Source organism: Asterias amurensis, chromosome 13 (genome assembly GCF_032118995.1).
Source record: "Asterias amurensis chromosome 13, ASM3211899v1".
Lineage (NCBI taxonomy): Eukaryota > Metazoa > Echinodermata > Asteroidea > Forcipulatida > Asteriidae > Asterias > Asterias amurensis.
The window spans coordinates 1,831,152-1,848,678 of record NC_092660.1 but is presented as its reverse complement, the minus strand read 5'-3'; the positions used below and the strand labels follow the sequence as shown (position 1 = coordinate 1,848,678).

Below are 17,527 nucleotides of genomic sequence, written 5' to 3'. Positions count from 1 at the left end.
CAATAAATGGAACAGCCTGATCGGGTCAGGTGACCCAAAGTTGAGCGTGAACTGGTGCCCCTGCATGTTTCTTGATTGCGAACTTACAAAAAACTGCCGCTGGAAACAGCCGTCGAACACTGTACGACCTGGGACCAAATCTGGTTCCCAGACGTCGCGTGCGAATAGAATAGTGGAGGCGAGGTTTATTTGAACGGTGACCTGCGTGCAAGTGGATGTTGACATGACAACGATATCAATATGGGGACCAAGATTTCCGGGCTGTGAAGATCGTCAACAAATCGTCGGATTGAAAAATTCATAATAAAAAGATACTGAGACAAAATAGAACATTGGCCGGAAGTGAAATAAAAGGTAAGATATTCATTTTTCATAATATAACATCGGTTCAAAATATTGTCTGTGAATTTTCAGAATTCAGGTCCCCAAAAACTTGCATTGTTTTTTGTCTAATTTTAATTACGACGAATCGGGTTAACTGTACGTTGTGTTGGTCTATGAGCATGTATTTCCGACACTTGCAAACTGTATTTTTCATTGTAACTTTATTTAATAAATTGTTCAATATTTTTCAATATCTTTGCGTAAAAGGTATAAATTTTTAAAATTCGTCAGGCTTACTTGACATGTTTGATGACAACAAGAAGAGCTAACATTTTTGAAAGGAAAAATACTAAATAGGCCCCAGAAACAGAATAGATTTCTTTATTATTATTCATTTTTATTTTTTTATTCATCACAAATTTCCCTCAATCACACCCCCAAACATGGGTCAAATCAGATAATAATCCATTCTAGTTTTACCTATAATAAGTTCAATTTAACCGGACCTTTTCCGAAAAACTCTTTGATTATCTTTTTAATTTAAGATAATTTTAATTAAGTTTTTTTTATAGGAACGGGACACTCGTTCTGAATAAAATTATGCTGAAAGGTGATGTCCAGTTAAAATATTTGTTAAGTTCTTACATTAAGATTTGTAATGATGTGGGGCAATTTAAACTGCATTTTCAACCATCATACCTTGTTATTTCTAAACCTAGTTCTTAATAAAAGTATAATTAAGTTCTGACTCTTCAGTCTCATTTACTCTTTATAAAAACTTATAACGTTTTTTAAAAAGTGAAAAAGAGAATAAGCTGTTAAAAAACGGAACAACAATGTCAAGATTTTAAGTAACTTTGTATCACCTATCTATTTGATGATTTCTAACTAATGCTTTTCTTTTTTTTAACTTCAGGTCAAGATGGCGATTGCCATAGCTCAGATGAAACATGTCTTTGGTCTCAAAGGTGAGATCACTGGCAACATCAACTACGTCGATGAACAGACCATTGTTTATCCATCCGGTGCAAACACAATCCTATACAACATCGACCAAAAATCCCAGAAATTCATCCCTGGATCGGACAAAACTCTGGGCACAACATCCATGTGCGTGAGTCCTAATCGACGTTATGTCGCCGTGGCTGAGAAAGGAGCGGAGAAGGCCACCGTCACAATATACGACCTTCACTCCCTGAGGAGACGAAAGGTTCTGAGCTCGACGGATATCCAGTCAAACGAGATTGTCAGTATGGCGTTTTCTCCCGACTCCAAGTATCTGATTGCGCAGGGCGGGAAACCAGACTGGACTCTGGTGTACTGGACGTGGGAGAAGTCCAAAGTCATGGCCGTCACTAAGACTACAAATGCTACAAACAATGACGTGTACCAGGTATGTCATTTTATATGGGATTTAAGGCAATGTTGCGTGGTGAGGTATCGATATATATTTGGTTTGCGGACACCATGTGTGTATCTACTTGCTGGGTAGATTATGTTCTTTTGAGAATTTGTCTTGCTTTATATTCTACTATTGCAACGTACATTTTTGGAATTCAGGAGATTTCTTAGTTCTTAAAAGAACTGTCCTGCTTATTAATTACTACCGGGACAGAAGGTAGAAAATCGGCCGGGGCTACTACTTTAGCTTCTAACAGGTTTCAACAGTTTGACTAGCTTGCTCTAGTCATCAATCCTTACAAAGTTATGTGTAAACCTAAATTGAGATTTCTTGAAATTGGTTTCATGTGATTGTTCTCATGTCACTTTAGATAAGAAACTCAACAAATAATTTTTTTTTTAAAAGTTACGTCATTTTGAAGCATTGCCAAACATGCCGGTAGAAAATTTGTTTTTTTGTGTGTTCCCTTGCTAAACTGATAATGTTTGCGTTTTAACAGGTCTCATTCAACCCACAAGACAACACTCAAGTATGCGTTGTCGGCAACGGCATCTTTAAGTTGTACCGCTACAGCGAAGGGAACCTCAAGCAGTTTGCTTTCCAGAAGATGGAGCCGCAGAATTTCCTCTCCCACGCCTGGGTGTCGGACGAGAGGGTCATCGTCGGAACGGATAATGCTAAACTTCTTCTGTTTGAAGCCGGAGAGTTGAAGAATGAGCTGGCCGTCATGGTGTCTGCTCAGAGCAAGGATTCAGAGAGGTAGGTAACAATTATAATAAAAAATAGGAAGAAACTATAGACGATGTGACCTATGTTACATTCAAACTGCCCTCTGTTGACAAAACACTGTATATGTCATTCTAGCTGGCTGCCAAAACACAAAGGTTTTGCCCGGCGGTATGCTGTTCGAAGCGTCGAGACCAAACAGGCTCTTCTCAGAGTCGACACTCAAACAAAAGAGATTTACACATGATTGTACCCACAAGTTTACTATTTATTTATAAATGTTCTTATATCTCCACACCATGCAAAGCTTCAAACAATACTTTCAAGTATTGTTATTATGATTATGATTATTATTATTAAAGTAATAATAATATTAATAATAATAATAGTGGTCTCTTATAGAGCGCTCAGGTCTGTCAGGCATGACGCTCATGGCGCTGTACAAGCAAAATATAAATACAAGTACAAAAGAAAGTGCAATATATCTATACAATATTAACATTACATATAGACTAACTTAGGCAGACTTTAAGTTAAAGACGCAGGGTAACCTGTTTAATGATTGTGTTTTTGTGTTTGGTTGTCCGATTATACAGGAATGCCATGGGTAGCATATCTGAAGGGGAACCGGCTAGTTCAGGCCCACCCTCTGTGGGTGCAATCGTAGCGTACTCCAAGGGCTTCGCTTGCTCCGGTGGTAAAGGAATTGTACATCTGTATGAGAAGACAGAAGATAAAGACTTCTACAAGAAGACCAGAGAAATAAAGGTTAGTTGTGGCGTGTTATTGCCTAGCGGTTCAGACCACCGGTCTCAAGCTCTGGTCAGAAGAGTGTGGGTTTGAGTCCCAGTCGTGATACCTGTGTGTCATCAGAAGAGTGTGGGTTTGAGTCCCAGTCGTGATACCTGTGTGTCATCAGCAGAGTGTGGGTTTGAGTCCCAGTCGTGACAACTGTGTGTCATCAGCAGAGTGTGGGTTCGAGTCCCAGTCGTGACACTTGTGTCATTAAGCAAGACACTTAACCTGAAAGGGCCAGTCACTCTGCAGCGATAATGAACACGATAGCGATCACATTAACAATGCACGCCCTCGATTGGTTGAATAAGCGTGCGCGTATTTTGCGCGGAGCAATTCAACCAATAGAATGCGTTCTCTTTGGTCGTGATCCTTACTGTTTTCGTTAACACTGCAGTGTGACTGGCCCTTGATGCTTGGTCAAGCTATTGGTCCCGTGTATAAGGACACAAGAGTGAGTTCTCCATTCCTTCATTCACTCTTCACAACAGATTCCTTACGATGTTCTTGGAGGAGACCCAAGCCGGGCCGAGGCTCATCAGATTAAGATGTTAACCGTCAGTCCTTCTGAAGAAACGCTCGTCGCTAGCACGATCACCAACCAGCTCTATTGCATGACGTTATCCAGTGCTGATCTTGGCAAGGTAATAACGTGTCTCATGAAACTCTCAATCAAATCTAGACCCAACTGCATAGAAGAGGGCCCAATTTCATTGCTCTGCTTACCGTAAGCACATAATTGACGCTTACGGAAGCAGTGAATTCTGTGCTTACGCCAAGCTTATTTCATGGGTTAGCTGGAAATTTTGGCTTATGTGCGTGCCTACTCCACGTTACTTGGCGTTCCACACTTACTAGTGCAGAACTTCGGCGCTTGCACGTAAGCAGAGAATGGTGATTGTAAGTGCAGAATTGGGCAGTATAAGCAGAGCCGTGAAATTGGGGCCTGCTTATAAGCAAGAAAATAGTTTGTTATTGTCGGCCATGCTTGTTTCAAATTTCTTTACAAAACAAAGGCAAATGATCTGGCTCGGACCTTTTTTGTCACAATGTGATAATGTTAATAAAATCTCTTGTTGGTCTAAACAGCAAGGTGACTCAGCAACCTTTGAGCTGTTGGCCCAACCATTCCATTACAACATGATAACTGGTCTTGATGTCTGCGCTAGAAAACCTCTCATAGCCACATGCTCAATCGACCGGACTGTACGTATCTGGAACTACGAGACAACGTAAGTATAAAGAATAATTTCAAGTGCATCATTTTATTAAATTTTGATCTTGCAGGGTATTGTTTTACTTTGTCTTACAAAACAGAAGCTTGTCACTTTTCAAAGCTAGTACCTTGGAAATCCATCGAGGAAAGTTGAAGCACAGAATATTGTATTGTATACTGTCTGTTTATACGGTCTTTTTTTACTGTCTGTTTATTGTTATACAATTTTTAGTGTTTTTGTTTGTACTGTTTGAATCAAGGCCAGTTTTATTATCCCCATTGTGGGATAAAAAAGTTCTTATCTTATCTTATCTTATTATCTGAATTTTAAGTTTGGTTTTACACTTATTCCGTACTTTCCCGAGCTCTGTGAGAAAAAATCACAGGCGATTGGTATTCAAACCCACGACCTTTGCATTTCTAGAGCAGTGTCTTACCAACTAGACCACCAAGATTGCCCGGTAGCTAGAGCTATGTTCCCGCTGTTCCAGCTTTTGAGACATTCCCTATTTCAGTGTGAAGTACAAGCTTCAATACTTCACTCCCTGAGGTTGAAGGTAGTTGCTCACGTGGCCGTCAAAAACTTTATTGGACAGACGGAATCAAAGAACTCAAAGGCTTATCAATAAATGTTGCATATCGATCTGCACCGGATAGGCAGAAGTGGAACTCCATTATAATTGGGGTCACAAAGGGTCAGCCATGATTTATAGGACAACGACGATACATATTTATATTAAAATACCCCTGTAACAATTTTTACTTTATTTTTTTTTTCCTTCAGTGCTTTGGAATTACACAAAGAGTTCCAGGAGGAGGCGTACAGCATCGCCTTACATCCTTCAGGTCTTTACGTTCTCGTTGGCTTCAGTGATAAACTCCGTCTGATGAATCTCCTTATTGATGACATACGAACCTTTAAGGAGTTCACTATCAGGGGCTGCAGAGAGGTAAAAAGATCGAGTAGTTTCCTTCTTATACGTCTCTCTTAATATTCATGCATGACATCATAATTCTTACCCAAAATAAGGCCATAGGCGCACGTCCGCCACCACTTGCAGTGGCTGCGCCTATGGCCTCGTTTTGGGTTAGAGTTGTGATGTACTTATGCATCAATATTAAGAGAGGCGTAAACCCCCATCACACCGAACTCATTTCTCACTATGTCCTGAAAAGTATAGCCGAACAGGCTTAAACTGTGTCCAAACGGAGTGGACGTTGTAGCAATTTTTTACAGTCTGTTACAAACTCCATGGACGGGCTGGGAAAGGTTTGATTGGAATGGTGCGCCAGAATTTTGAGCCTGCTCAAAATTTTCGAGCGACCATCCCACCCTGCAATTAGATGGAGTGGCAATGTATTTAAAATGAAAAGGACATACTACAAACTGAATTGCTGTATTTCGATCATACTAGGGACTAGACGTGGTGCGGTCAGGCGTTGAATGAATGTATGTGTGCACACAGACCGTGTCCGTTGGTAGCATGTTCATCATGTTCACAGACAAACAAAACTAATTAACTAACTAGGGTCACATATAGACATTGTCTGACCAAAGCAGTACGTTCTAGCCGGACCAAACCCATTGAAACATTTTTTTTAGGCAGTTCAATATGAATCTTAATTTTGATATTCTTTGTCTTTAATTCACAGTGTTCATTCAGCAATGGTGGGCATGTCTTTGCTGCGGTCCATGGAAACGTGATCCAGATTTACTCCTCGACAACATTTGAGAATGTCAGCAACTTGAAGGGTCACAACGGAAAGGTAATCTTAAATCCAAGATCCTTAAAGTATACCAACCTAAAAGGGGATGCTTGCACAGAATGGAATAATTATACTTCTCTAATTAACACACGATGCAACTTTTACAGGCAAATTTTAGCAAGTTCGAGTGTGCACTAAAGGTTGACTATTTTGACTCATCATAAAATTTTAGTACCATGTTTAAAAATGAAAGTATTTTCTCTTGGCACAGGTGCGCTCAGTTGTTTGGAGCGCAGATGACAGCAAGATCATCTCCTGTGGTATGGATGGAGCTGTCTACGAGTGGAATGCCTACTCTGGGAAGCGAGAAGGGGAGAGCGTCCTCAAGTCTTGCAGTTATTCATGCGTCACATCCACGCCGGACGGCAAGACCACTTTTGCTGTGGGCTCGGATCGCACCCTGAAAGAGATTTCAGACTCACAGGTAAGTTCTTTTGGAGCTTTGAGGATTTTTTTTCCATTATCTTGCCAGGCTGGAAAAATGTGGTGGTCTAGTGGTCAGCTAAAGAATGGTTAAGTTTTTGGATCTGAATCCAAGATGCTTGTGAATTTGTTTCTAATAGGAAAGGGAAAACACTCGATACATAGTACGTTTTGTAAAAAATAAAACTTAGTTCAAAAAGTTGAACTAGGTGTCCTTCTAATGAACTTACTCACTTGGCGTACCTTTAGGTGACCTCAATTCTTCACTCTAATGTCACTTCACCCGATTATGTTTGGGCTTAGATAAGACGGGTATGCCTGCCTGTGAAGTGGTTGTCACTTTAGCCCACTTCTGAAGGGGAATCGGGATGTTATGGGTGAATCTGAGAACATTTCGAAACACTTCGTTGTCTGTTTTTTTTTCTGTCTAGATTTTGCGTGATGTTGATGCACAGGAAACAACGTTGACCCAGGTGGTGATGTCACACAGTGGACGTATGCTGTTTGCCGGTACCAACACTGGTACTCTGCGCTCCCTTAAGTTTCCTCTGACTGTACCTGGGGAATGGCAGGAACACATGGGCCATGGAGCAGCTGTTACTAAGGTAGGAATTTAAATCCTGTCAAAACTCTTGCTTGCTTCTTTTTTTTTTTTTTTTTTTTTTTTCTCTATTTCCTCTGACCTTATTTTGTAATTTTCATCTTAATTTAAAAACTAACCACTCGTATGCCACCATTTTTGAGGACAAATGTTTGAAGTGAACATTTTGATGTGCAAACTTCATTCTTTATTTTATTTGTATTACTTTTTATTTGTAGATGCGAATCACTTACGATGACCAGTACCTCATCACTACATCCGAGGATGCTGTACTCATGATCTGGAAGATTAGCGATAAGGAAGGGCGTGGCCTTAAGAGGGACAAGGAGGTTGGCTATGCTGAGGAGATCCTCATCACCAAGTCAGATCTGGAGGAAAAGGTAAGGGATAATAATAATAATAAGAGTTGCTTTACACACTTGAAGGGCTCCTCAAAGCAATTCCTATTTCATAAAAGCCTGTAAGCAAACAAATCTGCTAAGCACAGAAAAATCTTCCTTAACAGAAACTGGTTAACAAGCCAAATTTTCTTAAAATTGACATTGTTGGAACTGGTATCTCACTTATTTATTAAAGAATTTTGTCAGGCAATTTATTTTGCTTAACAGCTTTATGAAATTCAGCCCTGGTCACTGTTCCATTTAACTCATTCCTTAAACCATCTCAGCTCCCTGGGGAGTGTACAGCCTGTAAACTGTGCAACAAATATGAGCTACTAATCTAAGTCACAAGAACAATCTCTGCCTGATACCCATTTACACCTGGGTGGAGAGAAGCAATTATAGGGTGCGTTCGTTTAGATTCCCTGGGTCTACCCCGCAGTGCTCACCCGGGTAAGCCCCTGACAAGAGCTAATTGAACGATCACACTCGCCCTCTCGTTGTGACGGCATGCACCTCAGGTCACCCCCAAGTGACCCACTCCACAAGCAGGGCACTGCGGGCTGAACCCCTCAAAGCTATTCGAACGTACCGGGGTAGACCCAGGAAAGCTAAACGAATGCACCTATAGTTAAGTGTCTTGCTCAGGGACACAAGTGTTCTACTGGGACTCGACCCAAGCACAGCTGAACAAAAACACCAGAGCTTGGCCATGGGTAGATTGTTGGTTTCAATCAAAGATAAGCTGTGCTTAACTCACTAAGCTCAAGGGCCAACTTCCATGTAATCTCAAAGAAAGATAGAACATCCTTTCAATCAAATAATTGTCGCTTAATAAAGTAAGCAGCTGTTTTTACCTCTGGGAGCAGACAACCAACTTAACAATTTCTCTTTACCAACTTCATCAGAACACTGTGATGGCTGAGCTGAAGCAGCGTGTGGAAGAGCTTAAGATGGAGAACGAGTACCAGCTCCGTCTGAAGGACATGAACTACAACGAGAGGATCAAGGAACTGACAGAGAAGTTCATCCAGGAGATGGAGTCCTTGAAGACCAAGAATCAGGTCCTGAAGACAGAGAAGGACAAGGAGGAGGCTAAGCATGAGGAGGAAGTCGCTGAGCAGATGGAGAAACAGAACAAGGAGCTCCAAGATCTTGGTGAGTCATTGACAAAATCTTCTTGAAATAAATCTTACTACAGTACTGGTATAATTTACCCTTTTTTTTTTTACACATTTTCACATACATTTTTATTGCTGCCTTTCATTTACACATTTTAATCTATAGAATCATAAGTATAATGTCAGGGACATGTTGCCTTGGATCGGGCCATTAATGGTTAGAAAGCAAGTTTTAAAAGTAGAATAAAACAATCCACACAAATATGGCTTGAAGTTGCGTGGTTTTTCTTTTACTTTGCGAACTAACACGGTCAGCAATTTTGTAGAGTCAATACTTTGACTCCATAAATTGCGACCCGTTTGAGTTCATGGAGTATGAGTTCACAGCGTGTAAGGAAAACCACGCAATTTCAGCCGTGGAAATTGGGCCATGATCTGTATGCTATGTATAATACGAAAGCCATAGGCAGCCTTTATTCTACTTTCCATACCTTACACTTGCAGAATCGGCAAACAACCAGAAGTTGATGATAGAGTATGAGAAGTACCAAGAGCTCCAGTCTAAGAGTCAGAAGATGCAAGAAGACTATGAGAGGCAGCTGGCTGAGACAGAGGAATCCAAGGAGCAAGCCCTCGAGGAGCTGACTGAGTATTACGAGACCAAACTCCAGGAGAAGACTACACTCCTTGATCAGGTAGGCACTACCAGTGGAAATACGCCAACAAAAACCATAACAAAACTCTCATTAGGGCCTCCTGCACCACTGCCCTCTTTCATATTGGCTCTCGTTGCGGGGTCTTCGGTGCTCCCATCAACGTTGAGTGGAGGGATGGTGGAGAAAATGTTTATTGTCACAGGGGAAGTGGACAGGGAATGTTTATTATATCATTGTGAATGGGTTGCACAAGCATTTTGGCAGGGATTGTTTTGGGTTTTTTATTTATTTTATTTTTTTATATATTAATTTTCACTCAGTTATCAATAGTCATAAATTATTGGCTTGGACAGGGGAAAAAAATATATTGAGCAGAGGGCCATCTAGAAACCTCTATAAAATAAGGCTTGTACTGATGACCCTGATATAGGTGCCAATGGGAAAGTGGTGTATTCATGCAAAATTTGGAAATGAAAGGATTTGATTAATTTATTTTCCAAATGCTTTTTGATCTCATCACCATGCCTTACTCCTACAGCATGCCTTGCTTGGTTCATTAAAAGAGGCTGAATCGCGCCCTTATAAGTTTTTATGCTAACAATTATTTTCTTGTATTCTCCAGGCCCATGATGAGTCAAGACAACAGATGAGAGAGTACGAAGAGACCAAGAAACAGATCGAGGAAGACGCTGATCGGGAGATTCTAGACATCAAGAACAAATACGAGAGGAGACTCCGAGATGAGAAGGAAGCGAACATGAGACTCAAAGGGGAGACGGGCATCATGAGGAAAAAGGTTAGATATTCACTTGAATATTTCATTTATTTATATGGGATTTTTGAGGCATTGCATGGTGAGGTATCAATTAATGTTAGGTTTGCGCTAACACCATGTGCGTATCTACTTTCTGGGTATATTATGTTCTCAACTCTTGAGAAGTATTTGCTGTGAAAACAGCTCTGTGATGCAAAAATTTGCTTCACCCTCACCTAATTTGACCATATTTTGGTTGCACATGATGGTTGTATGGCATGTTGTGATTGAGCGATTAAGTGCCATGGACTCAAGTAGTGGTGGCTTAGGGCCTGGTTCATACTGCAAATTTGAATGCGATATCAATTTTTTGCGTCACAAGTTCGCAGCAAATATATTTTGCAACAGTTGACTTGACTACTACAAAAATAGTTGTGACTACCTGCCTGGTAAACCAATTGTGTCGCTCACGACAATTCATGACAGCAAAATTTACTTAAGAAATATAATCAGACATCAGTGACACAATCCTTCAATACTGTCAGCATGAATTTTGCTATATATTGCGCCTGCAGCAAACAATATGCAGCAATGAATCTTGGGAATAACAAAAAAGTTGCAACTATTTGAAGGGGGGGGGGACTAGTCGAGTAGTAAACTTCACTAGTCGCCCAATCCTAGTAATAATGTTGACACAACATGAGCTTCACTGAGTGATGGATGTGATCAGTGCTATATACCACTATAATTATTTAGATTGTTTTATTAATCTCTTTTAATCCTTTATTAATCCCTTTTAGTTCACTAGCCTTCAGAAGGAGATTGAGGATCACAAAGATGAGATTAAGAAGTTACAGAATGAGCAGACTAAGCTCCAAGGAGTTATCAAGTCACTCGAGAAAGACATCTACGGACTCAAGAAGGAGATCCAAGAAAGAGATGAAACCATCCAAGATAAGGTGAGAAAAAAGAGGATCTTTTTTTCTTCTTCAATCTTTCTAATTGGCGACGTAATTTTATTTTTGATGAAGTAGTAAACCGCAAGATTCTTCTGCTACCTTTTTTTATATAAAAATTTGCCTATAGTCATTCAGCAGATAACCAGCCAAGCAAAGCTTTCTTTACGGAAAGGTTTGCGGTAACACCATGTAATGACTATCTCTAAATGAGTTTAGAAATAGTCATTACATGGTGTTACCGCAAACCTTTCCATGTTGTATTTCCACCATGCAAAGTTTCAAATCCTACAAAACATTCTTGATCAGTGAAAACTCCATTATTAGGAGTTTTAAATTATGCAAATGAATTTCATACAAACTGCACGATGACAAAGTTCTGAGCTGATACCAAACCCATAACAACTTTGATTAATTAAATTTTGTTGATGAGAACTCATCGTCCGACAAACAAAATAAATAAAAAGTAAGGCGTCAAGAGGCCAAGTAGAAAAGCAATAATAAAATCTACATGATAACTTTTTCATTATTAATTTTGGGTTTACTCATGTACACTGTACACCAATGTGTGTTAGTACTGTATACTCAGTACTTTCCCGAGTCCTGTGAAAAATATCACAGGCATGTTACTCGGGTGGGATTCAAACCCACAACCCTTGCAATTCTAGAGCAGTGTCTTACCAAAACTAGACCACAGAGATTGCTTGGTAGCTAGGGGCAGTTCGAATATAGTTCGTCCACGAATGCAAATTTTATTTATTACTGTTTTTATTTTTCACTTACAGGAAAAGAGAATTTATGACTTGAAAAAGAAGAACCAGGAACTGGAGAAGTTTAAGTTTGTTCTCGACTACAAGATCAAGGAACTGAAGAAGCAGATTGAGCCCAGAGAGAACGACATCAAGGCTATGAAAGAGCAGATTCAAGAGGTATGCTAAGCATCTTAGATGCTTCTTAACTTGTATTATATAGTTCTGGTAAAGATCCCATGGATGCCTCATTTAAAGGCACTGGATGCATTTGGTAATTGTCAAAGACGTTTTCGAGAAAGAAGTAATTTTTCACGAATTTGATTTCGAGACCTCAAGTTTAGAGTTTGAGGTCTTGAAATCAACCATCTGAAAGCACACACCTTCGTGTGACAAGGGTGTTTTTTCTGTTATAGTTATCTCGCAACTTCGACGACTGATCGAGCTCAAATTTTCACAGGTTTGTTATTTCATGCATATGTTGAGATACACCAAGTGAGAAGACTGGTCTTTGACAATTACCAATAGTGTCCACTATCTTTAAGGCCCAGTGACCAGGGGTAATAATGTTGGAAGCGCTTTGAGACGCCCTTCGAGCTGTGATAAAGTGCTATATAAAAATAAATTATTACTATTTTTATTATTATTAAAATAATAATTCCTTTCTTGATTGTGGACAGATGGAGAGCGAGCTGGAGAGATTCCACAAACAGAATACTCAGCTGGAATTGAACATTACTGAGCTGAGATTGAAGCTGAAGGCAACGGAGAAAGAAATGCACATGGAGAGACAGAAGGTATAAGAGGGTGTTTCTTATGCTCTGTATGTATTTTAAACGAAATTCTGGCTGCCAAGTTTGAATTTTTTTTTTTAGTAAACCACTAATAACAGTCAATGGTGAATGATTGATACCTGTTTTTAAATGCTTTAACAAAACTTACACCTCATTACCACTTTACTGTCACATTACACTCCTACGATTTCTTCAGTCCACACTGGACATCACTCGCTTGAATGTGCCCCGAGCAAACAAAGTCATAGGTCAAAAGGCTTTCAGTGTGGCTGTGCTAGTGATTTGGAACAATCTCCCAACTGCCATTAGGGAATCTAATACTCTGTCTGCTTTTCAAAAAGTCCTTAAGACTCGCCTTTGTCCATGTTAATTTCTTTTTAGTGCGCTATGATCTTGATGGAATAGCGCCTTATAAATTTCAATTGACATGTTATGTTATGTTTATTATTATGATTAAATGCTTAACACTTACAATACAATACAATAAAACTTTATTGTCCATGCATGGGAAATTCCTGTGGCCTCTTTTTGAAAAGAAGAAAAAAAATTAATAGAGAATACTAAATTTAAAAATGGTTTAAACGGTACAATAGAGAAAGAGCAGGCCTTAATAGAAATTTAAAAAGGTGAACCATAGAAAGGGCAGATACTGAAAAAGTATACAATGTATGTTAACAATAGTAAAAAATATAACCACCGCTGGGTTACCCGATTGGTACCACAGCTCATCGTTCCAGCTCTCCATTGTACTTGGTGGTCGATAAAGATAAAACAAAAAAAGAAGGGGAGGGGGGCTTAGAAACAGTATTTTAGTTTACATATATCTCATTGTAAGACTATATAAAGCTGAAGATGTATTACTGTAGAGAGTAGTTTAGAGGCACTGGGGTCGATTTCACAAAGAGTTAGGAGTAGTCCTAACTTAGGACTAGTCCTAGGAGATATTCAAATTACATGGATAGTCCTAAGTTAGGACGAGTAACTGGTCCTAACTCGAGATAAGACTTGTCCTAACTCTTTGTGAAATCGACCCCTGGACACTTCTGGGGATTACTCAAAATGAGGTCAATGCCTAATGTCAATCTTTCATGAACTTTTCAGGTCAGAGACACAGAGGCAGTCTGCCGCCGTTTCAAGACTGATCTTCACAACTGTGTGGCATACATTCAGGAACCCAAGAAGCTAAAAGAGTGCATCAAACAGTTGTATGCTAAACACGTCCAAGATGATACAGTAAGTAGCAGTTAATACTAAACACCGTCCGCCATTTTGTAGAATCAAATTTTATATATTTAGAGCAGTATCTTACCAACTAGACTGGGTCACCATTTATGGTGGTCTAGTTGGTAAGATACTGCTCTAGAGTTGCAAAGGTCGTGGGATGATACAGTAAGTAGCTTTTAATACTAAACACCATCCGCCATTTTGTAGAATCAAATTTTATATATTTAGAGCAGGAGGTTTTTTCATTCCCCTGGATTTCCTTGTAGGAAATGATATCAAGTGAATTGTAATTACAAATTGCATAGTCATTCATCTCGTTCCTTTAGTACTTTCAAGCTCAGCTTAAAACCCATTTGATATCTCCGGCTTTTTCTCGCTCATTGTAATAATATAATCATCATTTTCCATGTATAAATTTGTAGATTATTTCATTGTAATATTGTAGGCGCCTTGGGCACTCCCTATCGGTGGATGCGTCTGTTTTAAAAGTTTTGCTATAAGTTAATTTCATGTGACTGTCTTGAGTGTCTTGAATATTTTTTGTTGATTTTGGCGCTATAAAAATGTCTTCTGATTGCTTGATTGCTTGATTGCTTGATTGATTGATTGATTGATTGATTGATTAATTAATTGATGGATTGATTGATTGATTGATAGGTTGAATCTGCCAGTGTGGATGCTGACATACAGCGAGAATACAGCAGACAGCGTAAACATCTTGAGCAGAGCGTTGCCTCGCTACGTAAGAAACTCACCAAGGACACTGAGATTCACAGAGCAGATAACGTCAGGATCATGCAGGTAAAATTATTAGCGCATCTTCCATTATTTTTATCGTTATTAATGTAATAAGAAAGAAATTGTATGATACCATTGGTCAAAGTCTTCGAATGACATTTATTTTCCTTATGGAAAAGCTCTCAGGATAAAACCATTATGAATTGTGTTGCGAAGTACATAATTCTCTGCTTTTATGGTAAAGGTAACCCAAACATAATTTAACATTTTGTTCATCATGGTTACCTCTCCTTCTTTGTTGTATTATAAGTTTAAATTTTGTTATCGTTGTAACCCTTCCCCAAGGTACTTGGCTTGTTTTATTTTTTTGCGTCGCAAAAGTAAATTTAATCTTTCATCTCCTTCCCACAGGAAAATGTGTCCTTGATCAAAGAAATCAACGATCTCCGCCGGGAGCTGAAGATCGCCCGTACCCAAGTCCACGATCTCGAGGCGGCCCTCGGAATCAACAAGAAGAATAAGAACCTCGAGCAGCAAGCCGAGTCGGCCTTCTCCATGAACGCCAGCCTCTCCAGCCGCGAGGGCAAGCACGACGAGAACGTACGCATCATCGACATGCAACGTGGCGAGATACGGAAGCTACGGACGCAGCTGATGGAAGCAGAGCAGATGGCTGTGCAGAGACCGCCCTCCGGAGGCAGATTGCCGCCAGTTCTGGCTCAGTAGTTACACTTTTATGCCTGTCTGGTAAGATTTCCTTCCATGATGGAACCCTTTCAGTCGAATCACACAAGTCCCGCCTACTCACTTGATTTTTAGTGGTTTAGCATGATGCATATGAGCGATAAACATTCCACTGAAGTCACCTCCAAATTTTGTTTTGTTTCATTTTTCTTCTCAACAAAATGGTTTTTAATACATTCGGTCACTGGTCCGATGAAGTGACCTATCTTGTTAACACTTGTAAAAACTGTGTTTGAAACTGCACAATTTTTCAAACTGTTGTTTCAGAGTCTGTATTGACCCCTTGCACGCACGTCACACGCGGTGACTGTGCCATGCTCACCATTTTGGTGGTCAATAGGTTTACATGTAAACGCCTTGTTCCCTAAATTGCCCACTTCACTGAATAACAAACAGTGACATTGACCACCACCAAAATGGTGCATCCAAGATTATTCTGATGATGATGTCAGGTGAATTGGGTCAATACTAAAAAAAAATAATATGTGAGACAAAACAAAATTAGGCTGTCGTCTTCATTCATACAAAACTGCGAATATGATTTCATTCTTGCAACTGTTTTAATGAGTGATTCATTTTAAACGGTTCATAATCACAAGGCACTACTTCATGAAGGGAAAACAAAAAAGGTTTGCCCATAGAGCCATAAGATTGGGCCCTGATGGTATGATGTACACATTGTAAATAAATTATATTAAAAAGTGTATTTTGTACATAAACTTGTTATGCATCATTGCATTGTAGCATTAATATTTCTATTGAATTGAATCAATTAATATGTGCCTCTTAATAAACATTTTAAAAACAATATTTACAAGATTATTATTTAATATTTTGGGGAATAATTAGAACGGGTAAATTTCATGCAAAAATCAAAATAATGTATTTATCGTCTTCCTATTTAGATAAATGTGTTAATTAACTAGTTTGATTTTATACTCTTAATTGCAATAATTACACCTCAATGACAATAATTCACAAAATGCCTTAATATCTGACTTAATATCAGAGGGTTAGAAATAGGGTTGGTTAGGATGAGGGGTTATGAACTTATTTTGTAGTCAAACTCAATAAATATTTCAGTTTATATTTTATTGCACGCATGGTGGTTAGGGGTGAGATCTTAACTAGGGTTGGGTTGGGGTTGTTGTTATTATGCAGGATTTCAATCTTCACCTCCGTCCGATCAATCCATGCAAATTTCTGATATTTTGTTTAATGCAACATTATGGTTAGGTTTATGAAATTTATCCTTTGTTCAATTAAAATCGTCCATAGAAATGTTTAGATGATGGTTTAGCACAAGAAACCAGATTGGGTGGGGTTTCTGCCTTTGAAACCAAGTTTGGGTGGGGTTTCTGTCTTTAAAACCAGGCTGGGGTGGGGTTTCTTTTTTTCAAAACCAGGTTGGGTGGGGTTTCTGCCTTTTTACGATCCGTCCGTAACAATTCTATTTTAAGAATATATTTGCCTTACTGTTGAACTTCTCTCAATAATTGTACCGAATGGAAATAGCCTGAATGAAATTTCTTTCCAAAAAATGTGTTATTTTTTGTTTAATTTCTTTATAACTATTTCACAAAATATGTATATAAAAACAAAGAAGACTGTTCCGTCCTGTTTGAATACAATAAACTTAAAAGCTTTATCCAAAAACCAGCAGCATTTCCTAATCTTTTTGTTGTATCATTATTATATTAATATAAACAAAAGTGGACTACGTGTACAACAATATTCTTACCCCTTGTGATTGTATCTGATTTTAGCCAAACTCTGACAAAGATGCTATAGCCTTGTGATTTTTTTGTACATTTGGGGCAAAATTTGATAACAATGCAAGCCTTATGATTTGAAAAAAAAAAATGCAAGGCTATAGCCTTTTTGTTTTTACGTGCATTTTAGAGCATTTTTTATATAAAAAAGCAAGACAAGAGCCTTAATATTTGTTGTGCCTATTAGAGCAACACTTGATAAAAATGCAAGGCATGTTGCATTTTAGGGCAGAATTTGATAAAAAACATAAGGTCTTGTGCATTTTCAAGCCAAATTTGATTAATAATCATATAGCCTTGTTGCATTTTAGGGCGAAATATCTTTAAAATATGTGTAAATAAATCAACAAGAAATACAAACTAATTAAAATCCAATTTATGTAGA

General features: G+C 38.8%; 1 protein-coding gene across 1 annotated transcript; it reads left to right on the top strand.

Moving 5' to 3' along the window:
- Window positions 1-198: 198 nt before the first annotated feature.
- On the top strand, window positions 199-17,032 carry LOC139946485 (cilia- and flagella-associated protein 57-like). The gene is made up of 20 exons (XM_071944154.1): window positions 199-354; window positions 1,241-1,717; window positions 2,226-2,485; window positions 3,049-3,220; window positions 3,739-3,891; window positions 4,337-4,479; window positions 5,248-5,413; window positions 6,117-6,230; window positions 6,442-6,654; window positions 7,085-7,258; window positions 7,473-7,634; window positions 8,543-8,792; window positions 9,260-9,450; window positions 10,034-10,207; window positions 10,966-11,124; window positions 11,907-12,050; window positions 12,551-12,667; window positions 13,766-13,897; window positions 14,546-14,689; window positions 15,038-17,032. The coding sequence occupies exons 2-20, from the start codon at window positions 1,247-1,249 to the stop codon at window positions 15,350-15,352; spliced, it is 3,654 nt and encodes a 1,217-aa protein (XP_071800255.1). The 5' UTR covers window positions 199-354; window positions 1,241-1,246; the 3' UTR covers window positions 15,353-17,032.
- The last annotated feature ends 495 nt before the right edge of the window (window positions 17,033-17,527 follow it).